Source organism: Cyprinus carpio, unplaced genomic scaffold, assembly GCF_018340385.1.
Source record: "Cyprinus carpio isolate SPL01 unplaced genomic scaffold, ASM1834038v1 S000006520, whole genome shotgun sequence".
In the NCBI taxonomy this organism is placed as follows: Eukaryota; Metazoa; Chordata; class Actinopteri; order Cypriniformes; family Cyprinidae; genus Cyprinus; species Cyprinus carpio.
In genome coordinates this window covers 7,198-31,181 of record NW_024879187.1, presented here as the reverse complement: position 1 = coordinate 31,181, position 23,984 = coordinate 7,198, and the positions used below count along the sequence as shown (strand labels likewise).

The window sequence follows — 23,984 nt, the reverse complement described above, 5'->3', positions numbered from 1 at the left end:
TATTGCATAATTTTTGTCCATCTAGGGAGCATCTATCAATACGGAGAGTATTTAAATCTCTTTTGAATGAGCGCTCGCTGTTCACTTTCACTTCTGTTTACGTGATCATGCACGCTCTGTGTAAAGTAAGATCAGATATTTGTCAATAAGCTCAGGATCTGTTGAGCAGCAAATCCTCCAGCAGCCATCTCCTTCAGCCATCTCTCTCTGCTCAACCTGTGATCAGTCAAATCTGATTCCTGAAGCTCGTGTTGAATGCAGGGTTGCCAAGTCTGCATTTTTTTCCCCATGGCTACTTTTAAACTGTTAATGGGTTTAACCCTGTGGGTTAAAGGTTTAAAATGTTACTTAAATTACATTTGAATGAAATGCTTGTATTGAAACATTTTTGCATTCTGCCTATGATAAAACTGTGCTAGATGTTAAATTTTGTGAAGGAGGGCCACTGGTAGTAAGTTTTTTAGCTGTGTTTATGATCAATATGCATAACAGTAACTGTAAAAAAAATGTTTTTTAGGTATGGAAATGACATTTTCACACTACTTCAACCACCAACCAACCACACCCCAGCCCCCCCGCCCCACCCGCACTCACTGACCTCTTTTTGGAAAACTAAAATGTGATCACCCTTCATGACGTTCATGCACACACAAAACTGCTACAGTGATACCTCAACGTTTCACAGACACACCGTGAAATCAATGTTGAATTTCTTTAAGATAATGTAAACCCATGAGGTAAGAAAAACTTAAGCATATTCATATATCTTAAAACTTCTGGTAACATGAGCCTAAACTCTTTACAATAAAATCCATGCAAAAGTTAATATCAGATCATTTTAGAATACGGTATGGGATGTACTGAATATTCTTCAGTTTTATGCAAAACAGAAATACAACAAATAGAATATCAGATCTCTGTCATGGCCAAAAATAAATGCAAAAAAAAAAAAAATGCTGGTTATATGTGCTGCTCTATATTAGAGATGCAATCGATTAAAACTCCACACGTTCAATCAACCGATGAGATGCAATCGATTAAAGCTGCCGATGGTCAGTTAACCGATTTAATGTTGGGTTGCGTGCGGCTCATGCGCACTCTACACGTGCGAGAGGCTGTGAGTGATGGTATATAAAAGCATCATCATTCATTCACAATGTACAAATTAAGCTTTTAATGTGATTTAAACTTTAAATGTATGTAGTAACTGAAACAACACAAAAGTTCTTCAACATGGAAAGCAACAGAAATGTAGTAACTGAGTCATTTCCCCAGATAATGGTTTCATATCGTGCGCTTTGCAGGGCTGCGGGACACAGGACAGATAGGCTATCCTACACGTTGTTAATTCAGTCCTACGACTTATTAATTTGTGGCAACTTTCCATGTTTCATTAATTTTGTTCCCTAAATAACCCATAATTTAAGTGAAATAAGGGACCAAATTAATAAATCGAACAAATTCTTAATTCATGAAATCTTTAATTTCCCTTCCCATGTTTACCACAGTAAGAGATGCGAAAACAGGGATTAAAAGTGAAAGATAATAAAAATAAGCCTGCGAAATTAGAGGGTTAGACTGTGAAGATTTATGAAAAGAAACAATGCCTAAAAATTATTGAATTTGTGGAAATTCATGACCAACCGGCAAACCAGAACAAAGCCACATAAATGAAGGCTATAGCAGGGGCACAACTATCCAGTGTTACAGGGTATGCAGCAAAAAATGTTGGCACCCCCACCCCCACTTCTGTGCCGGACATCATCATGTATTGGCTTGAAATAATAAATGTTTATTTTAAAGTATATCAGAGACTCACGTATAGCTCCATCATTGCTCAAAGTAAAAAAAAATATCATACTTTATGATGTTGGTTTTAATAAAAAAAAAAAAAAAATTTAATATAATTAATTCAAGGAAAATTCTCTGGCATTTCTTTCTTTTTGATGTATAGAAAACATACTGAACCGTAACACAAGTGTATGGTATCAAGTGGCTCCCTCTACACTTCCACCTAATGTTAGACCTACCTGTTGCCTTCCCCTGTCTTTCCTGATCCACCATCCTCATAACTGAATGAAATAAACTCACTGTTAAATATAGCAGCCTAAATTAAATTTTTAAATCAGCCTAGTGATGGCATCAGATAAGACAACTATTATGCAGTAAGGTTTTGCTGCTGTACAAAAAAAATTAACATTATAAAAAATAAAAACTACATACACACAAAAAAAACACAAAATCTCACACCACTCAAACTTCAATTCCACTATATACTATATCTCACCCTATATATATATACACACACACACATACATACACACAGTGGGTACGGAAAGTATTTAGACTCCCTTAAATTTTTCACCATTTATTATATTGCAGCCATTTAAAAATCATTTAAGTTCATTTTTTTTTCCTCATTAATGTACACACATCACCCCATATAGACAGAAAAACACAGAAATTGTTGACATTCTTGCACATTTATTAAAAAAGAAAAACTGAAATATCACATGGTCCTAAGTATTCAGCCCCTTTGCTCAGTATTTAGTAGACTTTTGATCTAATACAGCCATGAGTCTTTTTGGGAAAGATGCAACAAGTTTTTCACACCTGGATTTGGGGATCCTCTGCCATTCCTCCTTGCAGATCCTCTCCAGTTCTGTCAGGTTGGATGGTAAAATGTTGGTGAACAGCCATTTTCAGGTCTCTCCAGAGATGCTCAATTGGGTTTAAGTCAGGGCTCTGGCTGGGGCCATTCAAGAACAGTCACAGAGTTGTTGTGAAGCCACTCCTTCGTTATTTTAGCTGTGTGCTTAGGGTCATTGTCTTGTTGGAAGGTGAACCTTCGGCCCAGTCTGATGTCCTGAGCACTCTGGAGAAAGTTTTCGTCCAGGATATCCCTGTACTTGGCCGCATTCATCTTTCCTTCGATTGCAACCAGTCCTCCTGTCCCTGCAGCTGAAAAACACACCCCACAGCATGATGCTCCCACCACCATGCTTCACTGTTGGGACTGTATTGGACAGGTGATGAGCAGTGCCTGGTTTTCCTCTCTCACACACATACCGCTAAGAATTAAGGCCAAAAAGTTCTATCTTGGTCTCATCAGACCAACTTGGAGTCCTTCAGGTGTTTTTTTTCATGTGTCTTGCACTGAGGAGAGGCTTCCGTCGGGCCACTCTGCCATAAGCCCCGACTGGTGGAGGGCTGCAGTGATGGTTTGACTTTCTACAAACTTTCTCCCATCTCCCGACTGCATCTCTGGAGCTCAGCCACAGTGATCTTGGGTTATTCTTTACCTCTCTCACCAAGGCTCTGCTCCCCCCGATAGCTCAGTTTGGCTGGACGGCCAGCTCTAGGAAGGGTTCTGGTCATCCCAAACATCTTCCATTTAAGGATTATGGAGGCCACTGGGCTCTTAGGGAACCTTAAGTGCAGCAGAAATTTTTTGGAGTTCAAGTCAAGTCAAGTCAAGTCTGCTTTATTGTCAATTCTTCCACATGTACAAGTTCAAGTCAAGTCAAGTCAAGTCTGCTTTATTGTCAATTCTTCCACATGTACAGTACATACATACAGAGAATCGAAATTGCGTTACTCTCAGACCCCCGGTGCATACAGATAACACTAACAGTAGAGCCTAAAAATCTAGATCAAATATAAAAATATAAGATAAAACTATACAATAAGGGAATGTAAAAAAGACATAATAGAAAAAAAATAAAATAAAAATAAGGTTAAATAAAAGCAGCGCAAGGCACATGGCAGATAGAGTGCAAACCAGTGAACAAACAGTGCAGATAAAAATATTTTTAGTGCATAAAAAAAAAAATAGCTTATTCAGTCTGATTAAAAGTGACAAAGTGACAAAGGGCTCAAGAGCAGTTATATTATTAACTGACTGATGAGGAGGTAGAATGATGTCAGTTCCGTGGTGAATGAGGTAGTGAGCAGACTACTGCTGCACAAAGTGACTGGTGCATGACATCGTATGTTAGAGGGAGGGGGGGTGGAAGGACCTGGGGATGTGGGACCTGGGGGGGTGGGGGGTGGGGGTTCATAGTTCAGTGGTGCCTGGGGCAGAGGAGGGACGGGGGGGCAAGTTCGGGAGCGAGTTCAGCTTCCTGACAGCCTGAAGCTGTCCTTCAGTCTGCTGGTCCTGGCCTGGAGACTCCGCAGTCTCCTCCCTGATGGCAGCAGACTGAAGAAGCTGTGTGACGGGGTGAGTGGGATCACCTGCAATGCAGAGGGCTTTTCGAGTGAGACGGGTTCCATAAATGTCCTGGAGGGAGGGGAGAGAGACACAAAATGATCTTCTCAGCTGCTCTCACTATGCGTTGCAGAGTCTTCCGGCAGGACGCGTTGCAGGCGCCAAACTTTGGCGCCTTTGACCTCATGATTCTCATTTGCTCTGACATGCACTGTGAGCTGTAAGGTCTTATATAGACAGGTGTGTGGCTTTCCTAATCAAGTCCAATCAGTGTAATCAAACACAGCTGGACTCAAATGAAGGTGTAGAACCATCTCAAGGATGATCAGAAGAAACGGGCAGCACCTGAGTTAAATATATGAGTGTCACAGCAAAGGGTCTGAATACTTAGGACCATGTGATATTTCAGTTTTCCTTTTTTAATAAATCTGCAAAAATGTCAACAATTCTGTGTTTCTCTGTCAATATGGGGTGCTGTGTGTACATTAATGTGGAAAAAAATTAACTTAAATGATTTTAGCAAATGGCTGCAATGTAACAAAGAGTGAAAAATTTAAGGGGGTCTGAATACTTTCCATACCCACTGTATATACATACATATATATACACATACACACACACACACACACACACATATACATATATACACATACACACACATATATATAGCACATAAAAAAAAAGAGAGAGAGAGATGTGACCCTAATTACAGTTTACATGTCACCCAGCAGATGTAACTGATGTAATCTGACAACACAGCTGAGCTAACATAAACAGCTAATGGTAAAAAATAATATATATATATATATATATATATATATATATATATATATTATATATATATATATATATATATATATCTATTTGTTTCCCTGATAAACCAGCCTTTTTGCATAAGTAATGTTTTTCAGCTTCTAGTCATTTATTGTGCACGCTACCTTATATTTACCAGTTGTTATTTTGCTTTAATAAAAAGGAGATATGTCATGCATGGGATTGGTACCATAGGGTTTAACCAAAATCTAAATGTAGATATCAGCAACAATATTTTGCAGTAAGTTAGTAAACACTTGCAAGTCAACATTAATATTTGCAAGCCTCCAAGTCTGGTAGCAAATCTATGCATGATTCCACAGTAAACCAGAGAAATGAAAGTTGTTTTCCCAGATTCTTGTAATTTATTGACGTTGGACATAAAACAAACATTCAAGTCTGCTACATTCCCAGTGTTAGCCAACGCTAGCTAGTCTGTTAACATGAATGTCTATGCGTATTTGCACCGATATAAAGTTGGTTCGACGTTTGACGTTGGATGTTAGACAGATATTCAGCCGTGAAAAAAATCAACAAATTCTTAGTGTATGAGTATAAAAAATGGCTTTATCTGTAGAACGTAGAAACGAACAAACAAACACACATCAAATTTTAAAATTTTCCTCGATTTGTTGCGGCACATAAAGACTCTTGCAGCGGTGCACTAGCGCTTAGGCCAGATAGACAGATAGGGACCGTCTACAAAGTACATGAAAATGATAAATCATTTTTTCCATGTATATATATATATATATATATAATATATTATATATATATATATTATCTATATATATATATATATATATATATTAATAATGTTCATTAAACAAAATCATTTCCTTTTTTGAATATTTTCTGTATATGTCACTGAAATAACAACATTGGGACTTTCCTCAACTATTTTACTCAAAAGTAACAGTAACTTTTGTTTTTAAAAAAAGCTCTTTTAAGAGTGCAAGACTACTTTTTAGGTGTTGGTGGTGGTAATGCATGGATAGAAATTTTATGCTGATTTATATATGTATTTATAGATATTAATGGTCAAAATTTGTGTTGTTCCATACTTATATGCTTCAAAAAACAAATGTACTATGTGTCAATAAACTAATATACAATATATATGGGCTGTTTTTTTCTTTTTTGGATTAGCATTTCATATATAATATGCAGTGATGGTCAAAATTATTTGACACAAGTATTTTTCACCAGCTAAAGTGAACACAATCCACCGTGCCATTCGCCGTTGCCGGCTAAAACTCTAAACTATAGGTCAAAAAAGAAAAGTAAACCATATCTAAACATGATCCAGAAGCGCAGGCGTTTTCTCTGGGCCAAGGCTCATTTAAAATGGACTGTGGGCAAAGTGGAAAAACTGTTCTGTGGTCAGATGAATCAAAATTTTGAAGTTGTTTTTGGAAAACTGGACGCCATGTCATCCGGACTAAAGAGGACAAGGACAACCCAAGTTGTTATCAGCGCTCAGTTCAGAAGCCTGCATCTCTGATGGTATGGGGTTTTACATGAGTGCGTGTGGCATGGACAGCTTACACATCTGGAAAGGTACCATCAATGCTGAAAGGTATTTCCAAGTACAATGTCAGACCACATACTGTATCAATTACATCTTTAACTCATAGAAGAAAAAGGATCCGGGTACTGAAATAGCCAGCCTGCAGTCCAGATCTTTAACTCATAGAAAACATGAAGACGCGACGAAGAAGGGAAGATGCAACAAAGAAGATCTAAGACAGCTGAGCAACTAGAAGCCTGTATTAGACAAGAATGGGACAACATTCCTATTCCTAAACTTGAGCAACTTGTCTCCTCAGTCCCCAGACGTTTGTAGACTGTTATAAAAAGAAGAGGGGATGCCACCACAGTGGTAAACATGGCCTTGTCCCAACTTTTTTGAGATGTGTTTATGCCATGAAATTTAAAATTAACTTATTTTTAAATGTAAATGATACATTTTCCTCAGTTTAAACATTTGATGTCATCTATGGTTGTATTCTGAATAAATTATGAAATTTGAAACTTCCACATCATTGTAAAGGTTTATTGAAAGATGTGGGTGTTTTCCTGTTTCATATTTCTGATTATAACTCTCTAATATATATATATATATATATATATAATATATATACATATATTTTATTTATTATTATGTTGAGAATAAATAATATGCTCATTATTTAACTATTCAAAGAAAACTTTCCAGTACCAGGATTTTCTTGTTCACACTCGCGCAGTTTTTGCGTCTCAAATACTTTTTTTTTATTATTTTGCTCAATACTACGTATTTTATGTGTGTAACTAGCAAGAGTATAAAGTGTAAACTGTAATACATGTGATGATTCGGTTCTGACTCACAAGCTCTTTATGTGACTGGGTCCGTCTTATAAAACAAGTCCTTGAGAGTTTTGTTATAGCCTAAGTGAACATTAGTCAACTCTTTAGTTGTAAGTTCTTTATTTAATTTTTTATTTTTTTGGAACTGTTGAATATATATATATATATAAATATTATTATTTTTTTTTATTTATATTTATTTATTTTTTACAGTCGGTGGAATAAAATTTAAGACATTTGAGCAACGTTTATCAAACATTTAGTAACATTTACAGCAGGTGGCAGCAGATTATCTTGCTGACCTTCACATTTGCTTACAGCAAGCACCTACTGGAGACTATGCTCAATGCAAAATTATTCTCACCTGTGTCTGCATTAATATGTTGTTGTTGTATTAATAATACTAACTGCATTTGTATGTTAAAAAAAAGTTACTACTTGTAAAAACTCACCTGTGTCATATTGCAGAACTATAGAAATATCATCAGACAGAATAATGTGATGGTTTATCACTAAAATGGAAACTGCAAAAAAATACATTTAAATAAAGCTGAACAACTGAAGGAAACGGGCTTCACAATTATAAACCAGGATAACTTTAAACCTTCTAAGCTCCACTGATGATTGACAGTGCTTATTTTTGTTCATTATTGGGATCTACAGAAGTAAAATAAGTCATGCAGGTGTAACATGCGTAGTTTCTATATGTGAGCTTCACAGTTCTTACCGAGCAATGGCTCATGGGTTTTTTGGTTTTGGTGCGAGGAGGACATTGACAAGGAGCTCGGCAGATCTAAACACTTGATTTATTAACATCAACAATTTCATGCTCCGAGTAACCCTGGTGTGCTATTTTTTTTTTTTTTTTAAAAAAAAAAAAAAAAAAAAAAAAAAAACATAAATGGGAAACATACTTCAGAGATATTTTAGTCATAAGAATTTCTAGGGGTGCCAATAATTGTGGCCAACATGCATTGGAGATGCAGCCTCTAAAAAACAAACAAACAAACAAACAAACAAACAAACAAAAAAACAGTTGAGAGCTCTGTGCGCTTAAAATTCATAATAAGTCAGTCTAGCTGCTAAACACACGCACCCACGCCGATAACATTACTGAGAGAAAAACGTCCTCTACCCTTACCCCTTTCAACAAAGACCATGAAGCACATAACTGCATTACACGTTTTACAAAACACATAATAATCATAGCCATAACATACCTGCCTGCAATCTAGCGATTGGGTGAGTAGTCGGAGCTTCACAATCTCCCCAGAGTCACGGAGCACTCCTCTGTGCTCGTCAGTCTAGGCATTCCATTCCAAACGTGTTGTTTCGGAAGCGTGCACACAGACAAACAATAGCGCCGTTGGCAAACACTCTGCAACCCCTTAATCCATCAAGACAATAAGATCTCGCTCAGTGTGCTGAACCCAAAATAGTAATAATTAGTCATACAACACGGATTGTTTGGACATACCTTGCGCTACAAACAGCACCCCGGAACACTGCTGCACTCTGACATTTTTAGCAGCTAACTACAGTGTATCGACCCCGGCATGAGGACCCAGATCTATTTAAAAGTGGACACTTTAAATATGAAAGATCTAGCATTACTTCCTACAAGTGATTCTGAAACTGGGGGAAATCAGAAGCAGGAGTGGCATTTCTCAGCATATATATATATATATATATATATATATATAATATATATATATATATATTAATCTTCTTTCTGCTTCCTTCAGCAAATATATTAATCTTCTTTCTGCTTCCTTCAGCAGATTCGCACCTGTTGCTTTAGTGCAGCGGTCTCCACTCCCTGAACAGCTCACTGTGTTTGAGCAGCTCTTCCCATCACAAGAGTAACATTCCTTTCCAAACAAACAACTGGAATATCAGAATTATAGAAAATTTTGTTTGAATTTGTAAATTCCTCCAGGAAAATTAGTATTCTGTGACAAGAATAGAATACTTTCACCTTAATTATAGACTGTACTGAATCTATAGGCTCCTTGAAACTTTGCTCAGTGTAATGTGGAGGATTTGACTTAACTGAAATGTAATAAATAAATAAATTATGAATAAATCAAACTCTTGAAGATTGACTCAGTTGTTTTAGACAGTCAAAATGGTTTCAGCAAATCATTTAGCTGATTTGAGAAGCTCGTTTCATATTTCAAAAATATGAAATATGTTAACACAATGCATTAAGAGGGTGAAAACGTTTTGAATTTAAAGATCAGTGTAAATTGAACTTATTTTGTCTTGAAACATGCATGTATCTTTTGTAGCTTCTGAAGGGCAGTACTAAATGAAAACATAAACAAAATTAATAGTGATTGATGTGGTTTTGGAATTGGTAAAAAGTGCTTAAAAAATATGATCAGAATGTTGACTCGCCTAAATAATTATGCACGCACTGTATTTGCTTTTCCACATCATAAATGTTATCTATGGCAAGCATTTTTGATTTTCCTGTAATCGAGTAATTTTGTCTTGCTTTGTGTGTAATGAAGATGATGTTCATTCTGCTTACTGCCCAAAGGTGTGAAGTATAATAACTGATATAACAGAGGAAAAAAAGCAAGGGGAAAAGGTGCCACCTGTTTTATATAATAAAAAACACAACTAATTGCATATCACACAGATATGTTATGAATGCTTTTGTTTAATTTAGTATTAGAAAGCACGGAAAGGCAATGTTCAAGCCTTACACATAAGAGTCTCAGTTTATTAACATGCTCCACTGTGGAAATTAGTGCACATGACATCAGTGTCACACACACTTCCTTTAATCACCGACTTGAGATGAAAAATAGTTTGTGCCAAAATGACACACAGACTTATTATAGCATTGCTATAGGACTATGACTCATAACAGGTATATTGTTCAGGATGCTGAGTGTGAAGTTATTTGAAGGAGCATTTCTTCAGACAGCTGATCGGCCCTAACAAACAGTGTGTTCTGAACAGCACTAGTTGTAACATTATCAGGCACTCAGTATTATCAATACTCAGTTATACATTGTGGCATTCAAATAGCTTGAATAACTCAACCTCCAATAAACACTTAAAAAAAAATAATAAAAGGACTCACCTTACTATTTGACAGTCCCGGCTCTCAGTGAACCTGAAATTGAAACAGTCTGTTATACAGTATAGTGTTGCTGGACAATTTCTCAATGAACTTACTTAACTGACATGGAGCATACCGTTAACATAAATAAAAGCATCTTTTGGCAAAGATTTTATATATATAACATACCTAACATAATGTAATACACTTTTTTTTTTTCTTTTTTATTGTGATTGTATTATATAGAGAAAGGGCACTCCGTTTATAGCACACCTGATTTTGAAAGTTGACCTGAAATAACTGATCTGGCTTGTCTAAAACCAGGAAGTAACTGTGCGTGTAGTCCATTCATGAAAGTGCAGTGCTGTGTCCAAGATCTCCCCCTATACTCTTAAATAGGGCACTATTTGAGGGGACAGCCATTTGTAATCATACACTCTAACAACAGCATGATATGTGACAATAGACCAAAGAACAAATACGACAGACAGTCACTTATGAAAATTTTGTCATGCAAACCTTTGTTCTTACAGGCACCTGCAAACTCAAATTAAATGTGACAATAGACCAAAGAACAAATACGACAGACAGTCACTTAGGAAGGGGTACTATCATTAATACTATCATCTTAATACTAACTTAAGTCACTTGCATGCAGGTTTCACTCTCTTTGTACTCACCGAAGATCAATTGTGCTGCTGCATTCTGGATCATTTGCAGATGTCTGATTGGACATACAGTCAGAAGTGCAAGCACAAGTGACATTTTTATGTTTTTGAAAATATTCCAAACAATGTAAGCATAGAATACTTTCACCTTAATTATAGACTGTATTGAATCTATAGGCTCCTTGAAACTTTGCTCAGTGTAATGTGAAGGATTTGACTTAACTGAAATGTAATAAATAAATAAATAATACATCAAACTCTTGATGATTCACTCAGTTGTTTTAGACACCCTTTTAATGGTTTTGGCCATTTCAGTAAGTCAAGTGTGATGGCACGAGCCAAGTTTAAATGGACACTTTTGTTTCAGTCAGAATGAAATCATAATGTTTTTACATGAAGACTAAATAAAGTGATCAGGTTGATGTGCGTTTACATGTCACAAGCTTCAAATTGGATTTAATCTTTTGACATGAGCACAGTAACTAAAGAAACTACTAATTTAATCAACTTATGCCTCAGACTACACTTTGTATGTCCTGCATTTCTTTATAAAAATCCAATGAATCACAATGAATCAGTCATTTTTATAATTCATAATCAGTATTGATATAAACACGGTGTAAAGGTTGATCTAGCTGCTTTATTTTTAATCTTCGACTTTCTTTCACACAAATTATGTTGCTCTACCTATTAAAGAGAAAAAAGACATTTTACCAGGACAAACATTATATATCTTAAGATTTATATCACATTTTCCTCAAGAGGATTTTTTTTGCACCCCATCCTTTGTTTTCTGTCATAACGACTATAGTAAAAATACACAGTGTCCCATAAGCACTTGCTTTGAACTCTCATCTGCAGACGAGTGTTTGTCGTCTCCTAACTAGGACCCGAAATAGATACATATAAACTCTGCTTTTAAAAACAAAGAAAAGACGGATGGTTAGTATGCAAAAACAGCGAGAAACTGTATATTTTATTTTAAACAAAGAAAATATGTGTGTAGAGCACAATGAGAAAAGTGATGCATGGTGAAGACATTGTGCACCAGCAACCCATCACAACATGAGGCTCATATAGCCTTGAATTACAGATTTATCACCTTTACTTTGCATATAAATGTGTCTTAGCAGTGTGTGGACACAGGACATCGGATGCAAAATTCACTTTTACATGGTGTTTGCATATAAATGTGTCTTAGCAGTGTGTGGACACAACCACCGATGACGATGGAGCGCTGACACAAAGCTCAAGCTTGAAACCGGCTTAATCTTGGAGTCTTCATTTTCTCCCAACATTACAGCCAATGAGGACACAGTGGATTAGTTTTGTTTTGATGGTAACATGCTACCGAATACACACACACACACACACACACACACACACACACACACAAAAAGGAAGAAGAAGGGGAGTCTATGAACCGAGCTGATTTAGACAAGGTAAAAAGGGTGTTGTTTTACACGACCAGTGAGGAATTTTAACCAAAGTATGTTACCGACATTACATGAAGACCCTAAAGTATCACACCAACTTGGGCATCCGATGTCCTCTTTAAACGAAGAATTTACCAATATAGCAAAATAGGACTGACAGAAAACAGCAAAGGTGTTATTGTGGTACAGACATCTGCTATCACACATGGATTTAGTGGAACATCCTTCTGCAGTTTCTGACAGGAATTAGTTAATTAAACATTCAATGAATCTAAAGTAATTCATTTCATTATGTTAATATTGTGCAGAATATATATATATATTTCAGTTATCAGATTTTGTATATCTCTTTTAAATTCTTCACACCAAATCAAAGATTGTACAGAGGTAAAGCACATAATATTGTATCTTTGCTGCAGCTGCAGAATGTGTAGAGCAGCTGGATTCAGTGCAGCAGGATGAAGAAGAGCAGAGAACAGCAGACAAAAAGAAACACCTTATAGACACTCTGAGCTCCGTCAGGAAACACAAAGATATATCTGGTTGACACTGACACCGTTACACAGGTTCCCCTCACAGCACGAGGCACTTTCTACACCAGGAATCAGTTTTGTGGCATCACAAAGAGATTTAGAGACACAGCCTTTTAAAACCTGTGACTTGCCTCCAATAGTCGCTGATGAAAAGATTGAAGAAGAAAACAGTTTGAGTCAGAGACAAGTTGGCCAATGTTTTACATGATCTGTATCAAATATTTAAACATAAAAAAGAGAAAATAAAACGACACTCCTTTCCATACCATAACCTCACCCTTTTAAGTTACACAGGTTCCCCTCACAGCACGAGGCACTTTCTACACCAGGAATCAGTGTTGTGGCATCACAAAGAGATTTAGAGACACAGCCTTTAAAAACCTGTGACTGGACTCCAACAGTCACTGATGAAAAGATTGAAGAAGAAAACAGTTTGAGTCAGAGACAAGTTGGCCAATGTTTTACATGATCTGTATCAAATATTTAAACATAAAAAAGAGAAAGATAATGACACGTCTTTCTTTTCCAGATTCTCACCCACCTGTTGCTGTAATGCAGCGGTCTTCAGTCTCTGAACTAGTCACTGTGTTTGAGCAGGTATTACCATCACAAAAGTAACACGTCTTTCCATTGAGAGCATTAGTGCTGGGATCTACAGGAGGGAAAATAGATTTGATTTCTCATTTTCCTGGTCTTACTGTGCACAACAACATTACAGGTGCTCATTGGACCAAAGATTAAAACATTTGTGTCTTCCAGATCTTTCGCAAAAAAAAAAAAAAAGCTAACGTAACAATTCGCTCTGCCTGTCTAAGCAACATTTGTTTTCAGCTAAAGTCACATTCCTGACAGAAAAATAAAATTCCATCCTTCTTTTTTTTCCTTCTTAATGTTCTAGGCTAAGCTCTATTACATGAAAGTACAATACCTGGAGGTTTTTGGTCGTTACAGAGATCAGTGCTACAGCACAGATAAGAGCCTCTTCCAAAGCCGAGGTTAATGGATCCACTTGCACAGACAGATGGAGCACAACCTCTAACCGTGACTGGAGCAACGTAGACTGAAAACACACGAGTGATTCAGGAATGATTTAGTGTATCAAAAGTACCAAATTTGCAATATTAAATGTTCTCTAATATTTATTTTATGAAAACATTTTTTTAAATTTAGTGTAATTATATAATATATATAAATATATAAAAAAAAAAAATAATTTAGTGTTTTTCTCATTTCACACATTTTTAAATTTCAATTATCATAATGATTTCAGTAATCTATATAGAACATTCTACGTGTGCAATTATAAATTCTGTCCAGAAAAGGAGTTCTGTGTCAGTCAGTTCTAATAGTACCTTTCAAATAAATAATGGACTTACCATTAAATTTTGCGTTCAAGCAGTTGGTTAACTCAGTGGGACACTGACTTGTCTGGGTACAAGAGCCTGTCAGACTTAAGCACTCATAACAGCTGAGAGAGTGTCCTTTATTAAATAAAAAGACAGAGGTGTTAAGTGAGAATCATCTCATTTGTATCCAGTAACATTACAGAACCGATTTGGATTTTGTACCTGCAGTGAAAAGAATAAACAGAAGAAAAATTGAGATTTGCAGATCCATCTTTGATCAGGAGGTGAATGAGATAATGTGTCTGTTGCAGCGCTCATTTTATAGCTCATCAGATGGGGGCGGGGTGAACATTGTCTCATTTTCTCACGATAATGTCATTTCAAACCTGTGTGACTTACACAGAAAGACAAAAGTGGTTCACTGTTATTAATACGGGTCAAACTAGTTTAGTTTTTTTTTTTTTTTTTTTTTTTTTGATTGGTTACTTGCTTAATGATTGATTTTGGATCATAAGAAAAAAAGTATAGCACTTTACGGATAGCAGCTTTAAAGTGACAGTTGACCAAAAAATGACCTGTGTAGGGAGTGAAATTTAAGGGTAAAATTAATGTTCTATAACTTTAATAAGATCTAGAGGTATTATCACAAGAACAGAGAGAATGGTCTGCACGCAGTTGTGAGAGGTAGAGAGAGAGATATGATGCGCACTGTGTAAACGGATGTGGCTAATTCATGATGTTCACCTCTTCATGTTTAATAAATCAAGTGTTATGATCTGCCGAGCTCCTTGTCAGTGTCCTCCTGTCATGTTATTAAAAGCATGAATTACACAACTCCTTACGTGGCAGGTAGGGCTTGACTTTAGCCAACAGTCTCAGTTGAAAGAAACTGGCTTTTTTTTTTTTACAACAGAAACTAATCTGTGTTTTTCAAATTTAAAAGCCACTGTCAAAAAAAAATCACACTGAGATTCTTGGTAAATGGACAAACATACAAACCTAAATTACCAAGTGCATCTACACAAGCACTTAAATCCCCAGGACGACCAAACATAACAATCTCAGTCTTATTTTCATTAAGTTCTGATCCAGCCATATTTTCAAATCTCTCAGGCAATTAAGTAATGACAGAAATGAAGCTTTGTCATTTCTTTTGCCAGGCAAATAAATTTGTACATCATCCACATAACAGTGGAAAGAGATATTGTACATTCTAAAAATATACCCCAAGGGCAGCATATACAAAGAAAACAACATGACATGAGGTACTGACCCTTGCGGGGCACCACAAAAAAAGGGGCAGCAGATGACGAAAATTCACCAAGGTGAACAAAAAAACTTTTGTCTGTCAAATATGGCTATGCCCTTAAAGGTGCCATGTGTAAAAATTGAGGTAAAAATATCAAAAAAATGACCTACACGCATCAAAAGAATGAGAAGAAATAAGGGCGATGATGTCATTTAAAAAATGTCAAGTTATAGTGCTGCAGAGATATCAACCTTAATTAGCATTAGCATTACTAGCCACGGCCGACAGGTGTCGTAATACCAGTTTCGGCCATGGGAGGCAGTATGCGGGCAACATAACCACCGGCCAACCTGCGATACACGAATAACTCGCACGGCTTGTGGGCGTACTTGAACCTGATGTCAATCGTGTGGAAAGTACAGCCCACTACTTCATGGTGATGGGATTTATGGCTCTTTGAGGGGATCCGGATCTTCGCGATCCGTTCCTTTCAAAGAGCCGTTCAAAAGAACTCTTTTGGCTCTTTTTAAATATTTAGTCAGTTTTAAGAAGCCAGCTTGGGGGCATCTCAGTTTTATCCTGGAAATAATCACTGGGAGGAATGATGAGGTGAGATTTGTAGTCAAATAATTAAAAAACTCAGATATCACACACCAATATCTGAGTTTGAATTATTCTGAAATATTGATTATTACCTCATTTGTCATGTGTGGACTATCTTCCATAGGGTTGCACAAATCCCTCTGCTTAGACAGTGACATCACTATTTTGGATTTACCTTTAGTACAAAGTGTGTTTGTGTGTGTGTGTGTGTGTGTGTGTGTGGGATGTGGGTGTGTGTGTGTGTGTGTGTTGTGTGTGTAAAGCTACGTTGACTTATGTTATTCATACAATACCAACTCACAAATAAACATCAAAAACAAATCCGGCTGCAATGAATTTCTGTACAAAACAGCTTTTACTACAAACACTTCCACACAAGAACATTGTTATCACACAAGAACATTTTGTGATAGAAAAACAAAAAATATTTAAAGTAGATAAAATTAGAATAAATAAAATGGAAATGTCTACATACTACATACTATTACTACTGTAAACTTTGCAAATAGGACATAAGCCCCTTCAAGTCAATGAACAATAACAAAATGGGCTGCAATGAATGTCTGTGCAAAACAGCTTTTAGTGAAAAATTTCTATAAAAGAACAGTATCACAAAAGAACATTTTTAATGTTTTTAAAAGAACAAGTTTTAAATGAACAACAAAATGCAATGTAAATAAATACAAAGCAGTTCCTTACTTTATGGCTTTTTCTGCCTCTCTTTTTTGTCCTTGGGCAAATTTGCATTAAGGAAGACAAGAGCTCTGACCATTTTGGGCTTAAGGCGACTTCTCCTCTCTGAGATTATCTGTCCAGTTTTCGAGAATATTCTCTCAGAGGGAACTGATGTCGCCACAACACAAAGCTTCTTGGCCATCAGCTTGCTAAGCCTGGGGTAAACAGGGGCTCGACTCTCCCACCACTTGAGGGGATCCTCATGTGTTGGAAGAAGAGGCACCTCCAGGTAGGCTCGCACCTCCATGACAGCATCGGCGGTTGGATTCCATGGCTCCCACAGTTCCAGCTACCTGCTCATAGGGGTGGGAGATATAACAATGGGAGATACCATTTTTATGTGATTAGAGTAGATTAAATTAGATTCAACTTTTGTCATTACACAGTGTAAGAGAACAGAGTAATGAAATGCAGTTTAGCATTTCATTAGAAGTGAAAATAGTAGATTTGCATATGTACAGTGTGTGCAGTATGTACAGATTAAATGCAGTGATTTACAGCTATTGGAAGTTTTGAGATATCAGACTGATTTCATTCTAGAGATTTTTGGAAAAAAAAAAAAAAAAAAAATTGACTTATTGTTGCCACCCTTACTTCCTCATGGAAATAGCTCCAAACGATTGATCCAGCACCACTGCCTGCTCCTTCCGCTGGGTGCGCCCCTCCCCCTATAACTGTTCTGTCTCGCGGAGGAGCTCATTTGTGTGCATCTGTGTGAAACACGCATAGGAAAAAAGGCCGCGACTCGGCTCCCATCGTTCATGTTTATGAGCCGTTCAAAAAGAATCGGTTCGTTCGCGAAACGTCACAACTCTACAGTTCAGGGAAAGAGAGCGGAAGGATGGCTGAAGCCCTTGGCAACAGACACCTACCACCACCACCCGCTACAGGGAAACAACCGCGCTCGGAATCACAAATCAAATCCGGTAAGAAAAAGGAGCCGAACCAGAGTAAACATGGGCACTGCTTTCCATCGCTGGAGACAAATGATGGACTTGAAAGAAATGAGGTTCGACTCCGAACTTGCAACATTTCTTTTGGATTGGTAAGTAAGATGCTGTTAGTATTTCGCTAGAAGTTTGTTTTATATGTTTGCGTATTTTTTTCGGGAAGTTATAACATAGAAATGTATCGAAGGCTGTTCGATAAACGTGCTAATGTTAGCGATGGCTAACCGTAGCTGCGTTTGATAATTAGCTAGCTATAACTTACCCACAGATCCGATCCGGTTTTCACCTGTTATCTACCAAAGCCCGTCTCTACCAAGCTGATGCTGAGGTTAGCATCCCATTGACTCCCATTCATTTTTTGCGTCACTTTGACAGCGAATAACTTTACATCTGAGGCGCGTTTAAAGACTCGATTTTGTCCATTATTTATTTCTAAAGATACACGACAATGTATAAAGGGCTCCATTACCTTCTATGTTACATTATGGCCCCGTAGAAACAGTTTTTGTAAAAATAGGCTAAACGATTGCGTCATAACCACTCGACTCTCTGTCGCACAGTAGAGAAATTACCGTACAGACAGGAGGAGAAGCTCGCATGCAATCGGGGAGACGTCAAGAGATATGGCGTACTGGCGTTACATTTTAAAATACTATACAAAATAATTAATCAGAATACTTACTCCTGCTCACTCACGCCAAAGAACTCCCCGCTCAAGCTCGCCGTCTCTGCAAGATTAACGATGGCAGTTTGCACGCACAGCTACTAGAAGATTTACATCTGTCAGACAGGTTGCTGACGTCATCAAGCTTAGTTTGAGTCTGCGCGTCAGAAACGGAAGTGCTAAAAATCGCTAAAAATGGGCTTCACTTGTCTCAATTGAGTTCGTCCAATGGGGTCGCTGTGTCCATTTCTTTTACTGTCTATGGTTTCAGCTCCTCCATGAAAAGCCCAATTCCCTTCCACCCACGCTACAAGCTGATGCTAAAATGTAACATTACCTAAGAAGCTTGAAATGTCTTCGATGATAATGAACCCGAGAGAGAGAGAGAGAGAGAGCGCCCCGGCCGCGCGCGCACTCACTCACTATATTCAGAGCTGTCTAGTCTGTTGGTCTCCGTGTCCTCTTTGTTTCGTGGTTTTTCTGTGCGTGAGAAAATTGTTGTGTGGCGTGAAAGCGTGTGAAAAGAGTCAATTGCGTGTGTCTCACGGTGAATGCTTAAGAGTTGGCAGCTCTGGTTACGTTGGTTGGCGCTAGCTTGGTCAACATCAGCTGTCTGATGTTGACCAATGATGTTGACAGAATGCTGTCTGTCAAATTAATTCAATTCAAATAATGTGTATATACAACTCAAAATGTAATATGAACAAAACAAATATGAACATATACACTGGTAAAGGTGAAGGGGAGTAGCTTGAAGATGTCATGTTTCCAAAATCACTTGACATCACCCAACGTTCCTCTGGAGGCAAAACGTCCTTTAGGCTTCGGCTATGGCTCTAGGGTTGTTTGTGAAGGTAGGGGCGGAGCATAGAGACTATGCCGTTTCTCGTTTGTTACTCTAGAGTAGACCAATTCACTTTATTGAGGCATACTGCCCCCATCTGGTATGGAATGTGGAGTATGACTTGATTTTTTTTTGCCAGACATGACACATGGCACCTTTAAGAGTGCAAGACTACTTTTTAGGTATTGGTGGTGGTAATGCATGGATATAAATTTTATGCTGATTTATATATGTATTTATAGATATGTGTTGTTCCATACTTATATGCTTCAAAAAACAAATGTACTATGTGTCAATAAACTAATATACAATATATATGGTCTGTTTTTTCTTTTTTGGATTAGCATTTCATATATAATATGCAGTAATGGTCAAAATTATTTGAACACAAGTATTTTCACCAGCTAAAATGGTTTTAAGTCAGTTATTTCTATCTTTTGCTGTAGTGTGTCAGCAGGAAATATCAGTTTACATTTCCAAACATTCATTTTGCCCTTAATTGTAATATTCCAGTGAGATTTCTGTCTGACAGCAGGCAGTGCTCCACACAGAGATCTGATATGATCATCATCAGTCTGTCTGGAATGACATACAAACTGAGAGAGAATAAATCCAGAAGAACTGTGACAACGAGATGCTTCAAGAAACCTACTGTTTAATAGCATGAATGTCCTGAATTACATACGAGTGTAAAACCTGAATTGAAATGTTCATTTAGAAATCAGAAACAAGACACACCTTTTGAAATTGAAATAGTAGACTTTATTGATTTTAAAAGATTTTATAACTTTGAATGTCATACTCGTTCAGAACACCTGCAGCACATTCCTCTAGGGGGCAGTAACACTGGAGACTCAATGGAAGGCAGCGCAAGAGATTTTTGAATGTCAATAGCATGACTTCGGCATCACTTTTGAAAATGAAAACTGCTGCAAAATATCGTTTATTAAATCTGTAACAAGACACAGAATTTGTAGCTGAGATAGAAGATTGTATTTATTTGAAACTAAATGATCTATTGGTTTAATTTTCAATAGTGTGTGTTCTATTATAGTTCTGTGGCTAAAACCACCATCAAAATGTTCTTCTAGAAACCACTAACAAGACACACCCTTTGAAGTTGAGATGGAATACTGTATGTTTAAAAAATAAGTGTGTTAACGGATTCAAATTTAATTCAATAGTATGCATCCTGATTTACATATGATAGTAAAAGATGGCTGTAAGTATTGTTCTTTGTACAAGTAACAAGACAAACCCATTTAAATTTACATATCAAACGGTATGCATTCTAAATTTATTTAAACTTCTGAATGTCAAACTTGGTCAAAACAAGTGCAATATGTTCCTCTAGGGGGCGGTAAACTGCACAATCTTTGTAATGCTTTGCAAGCTTTCTCTCAGTCGGTACATTTCAATAACTTTTGTTGTGCTATAGTTCTGTGAATAAAACCAACAGCTAAATGTTCTTTTATGAACAAATACTAAGACACAGCCATTTGACTGAGATTTATTATTTATTTATTATCTTTTTTCTCTTTGTTTTGCACTTTGCAGACAGTCCCTTTCCTGCACTTTTACATTATAAGGTCTATTAGTTATAATTCCTTAAGGCAGATTAAAACCAATAAAACACAATGTGTGTTCACTTCTACATTTGAAAACAATTACAACACAGTATCTTTCTTGTCATTGTGCTAAATCGTTAAAGAATAACTGAAGATTTCTGAGGCTGAATCTCTGACAAAATGTCAAACGTCGAACCAACTTTATATCGGTCGTATTTGCAAGCCTCCAAGCATAGACGTCACATTTTAAAACCTACCTGTTGCCTTTCACCATCTACTTATTTAGCATGCCATCCCCTTTCCCCTCTTTCTTTTTCCTTTTTTAGCCCCCGATAGCTTTTTTGCTTTATCCATCTTTTTCGAGTTTCAACGACATCTCACTAACGTTGGTGCATATAGCATACCCACTTTTTGCGCCACTGACTATAGACTCAAACGGCATCCAGAGGCATGGTTGCGATCTAACATTTTCCAAGTAAACCTATTATTCCTCTAATAAACAAAGTTTTTATACCACACTTGTCATAATCAGAGCTTATAATTTGTAAATAAATAATTGCTGGATTCAAAACAGCAATTAATAGGCGCTGTGACTGACACTGACAATACGTTTCCCGTTTTCCCGGAGCATTCAGTGATGTCACTAAACTGTGACGCCACAACAAGCATCGTTCACAAGTTGCTGTATGGTTCTCGAGCCCTGGGAGAAAATGGGATGCTTTAAGGAAAATGTATAGCCTATATAAGTAATAGGCCTAACATTAAAAATAACAATTTTTTTCAAATTTTATTTATTTTATTTAATCTAAATGAAATATGAGAGAAATAGGCTATCTGACTTAATTAAGATAACGGATTTAAAACAGAAGTGTGGCGGCACTCCATAAGGTCACGGAAAGAAAAGGATGACAACGCGCATTCTGTTTGTTTGCTTTATTTTACAAGAGCACAAGTCTTCTGTTTTTATTGTGAGTGTGCACAAAAGAAAGTAGGCTAAACACTTTTGCGGAAAAGGTTTTTTAATTGTTTTTTGTTTTTTTGTTTTTTTATGTCTCAGCTGTTTCAATCGCGCCGGAGCCTGGCACATTATCCAGCAATTCAAACAATTCAAACTGCGTAACAGTGTTCAGAGCGTCACCCAGAGCTTCCTGATCCTCTGGTGTTCTCTGCTCTCCTTCATCCTGTTGCACTGAATCCAGCTGCTCTACACATTCTGCTGCAACACACAAACCTGATTCCAAAAAAGTCGGGACACTGTACAAATTGTGAGTAAAAAAGGAATGGAATAATTTACAAATCTCATAAACTTATCTTTTATTCACAATAGAATATAGATAACATATTAAATGTTGAAAGTGAGAAATTTTGAAATGTCATGCCAAATATTGGCTCATTTTGGATTTCATGAGAGCTACACATTCCAAAAAAAGTTGGGACAGGTAGCAATAAGAGGCCGGAAAAGTTAAATGTACATATAAGGAACAGCTGGAGGACCAATTTGCAACTTATTAGGTCAACTGGCAACATCCGCCATGTTTTTTGTTCTCACGGTCGAAATCTTGAAAGTCACGTGACTTGGACGCAAAACAATAGGAAAAGAATAGGCAAAAAAAACGTAACAGTCATACAATTCAAGGGCCATTATTGTAACCCCTCTATGTTTTGCACTTTGGACCAACGTAGTCAGGGTACGTTTTTATATGAGACTGGGTTGGTATAAAAAGAGCCTCTCAGAGTGGCAGTGTCTCTCAGAAGACAAGATGGGCAGAGGATCACCAGTTCCCCCAATGTGGCGAAAAATAGTGGAGCAATATCAGAAAAGAGTTTCTCAGAGAAAAATTGCAAAGAGTTTGAAGTTATCATCATCTACAGTGCATAATATCATCCAAAGATTCAGAGAATCTGGAACAATCTCTGTGCGTAAGGGTCAAGTCTGGAAAACCATACTGGATGCCCATGATCTTCGGGCCCTTAGACGGCACTGCATCACATACAGGAATGCTACTGTAATGGAAATCACAACATGGGGCTCAGGAATACTTCCAGAAAACATTGTCGGTGAACACAATCCTCCGTGCCATTCGACGTTGCCAGCTAAAACTCTATAGGTCAAAAAAAGAAGACAGTTGAGCAACAAGAATGGGACAACATTCCTATTCCTAAACTTGAGCAACTTGTCTCCTCAGTCCCCAGATGTTTGCAGACTGTTATAAAAAGAAGAGGGGATGCCACACAGTGGTAAACATGGCCTTGTCCCCAACTTTTTTGAGATGTTTAGATTCCATGAAATTTGAAAATTAACTTATTTTTTTTTCCCTTAAAATGATACATTTATAACTCAGTTTAAACATTTGATGTCATCTATGTTGTATTCTGAATAAAATATTGAAATTTGAAACTTCCACATCATTGCGTTCTGTTTTTATTCATAATTTGTACAGTGTCCCAACTTTTTTGGAATTGGGTTTGTGTATATATATATTTTTATTATTATGTTGAGAATAAACAATATGCTCATTATTTAACTATTCAAAGAAAAATTTCCAGTACCAGGATTTTCTTGTTCACACTCGCAGTTTTGTCTCAAATACTTTTTTTTTATTATTTTGCTCAATACTACGTATTTTATGTGTGTAACTAGCAAGAGGGATAAAGTGTAACTGTAATCCATAATTCTCTGGGTAATGATCCAGATCTGATTATTCGGTTCTGACTCTTTAGCTTTTCTGGGTCCGTCTTATAAAACAAGTCCTTAAGTTTTGTTATAGCCTAAGTGAACATTAGTCAACTCTTTAGCTGTAAGTTCTTCATTTCTTTTTGAAACTGTTGATTTTTTTTTAAAGACATTTTAGCAACGTTTATCAACATTTAGTATTTAGTATTAACAACATTTTGTCAGCAGGTGGCAGCAGATTATCTTGCTGACCTTTACATTTGCTT

General features: G+C 36.9%; 1 protein-coding gene across 1 annotated transcript in view; it reads right to left on the bottom strand.

The window, feature by feature from the left end:
- The window catches only part of LOC109058124 (phospholipase A2 inhibitor PIP-like), a 43,605-nt gene extending 28,312 nt beyond the window's left edge, over positions 1–15,293 (bottom strand). Inside the window, exons 1-2 of the mRNA XM_042754461.1 lie at positions 14,654–15,293; positions 14,462–14,566 (exon numbers count right to left, since the gene is read on the bottom strand). Of these exons, the coding sequence (XP_042610395.1) occupies positions 14,462–14,566; positions 14,654–14,702 (154 nt within the window). The 5' untranslated portion in view covers positions 14,703–15,293. The remainder of the gene's footprint in view (positions 1–14,461; positions 14,567–14,653) is intronic.
- Positions 15,294–23,984: the final 8,691 nt, after the last annotated feature.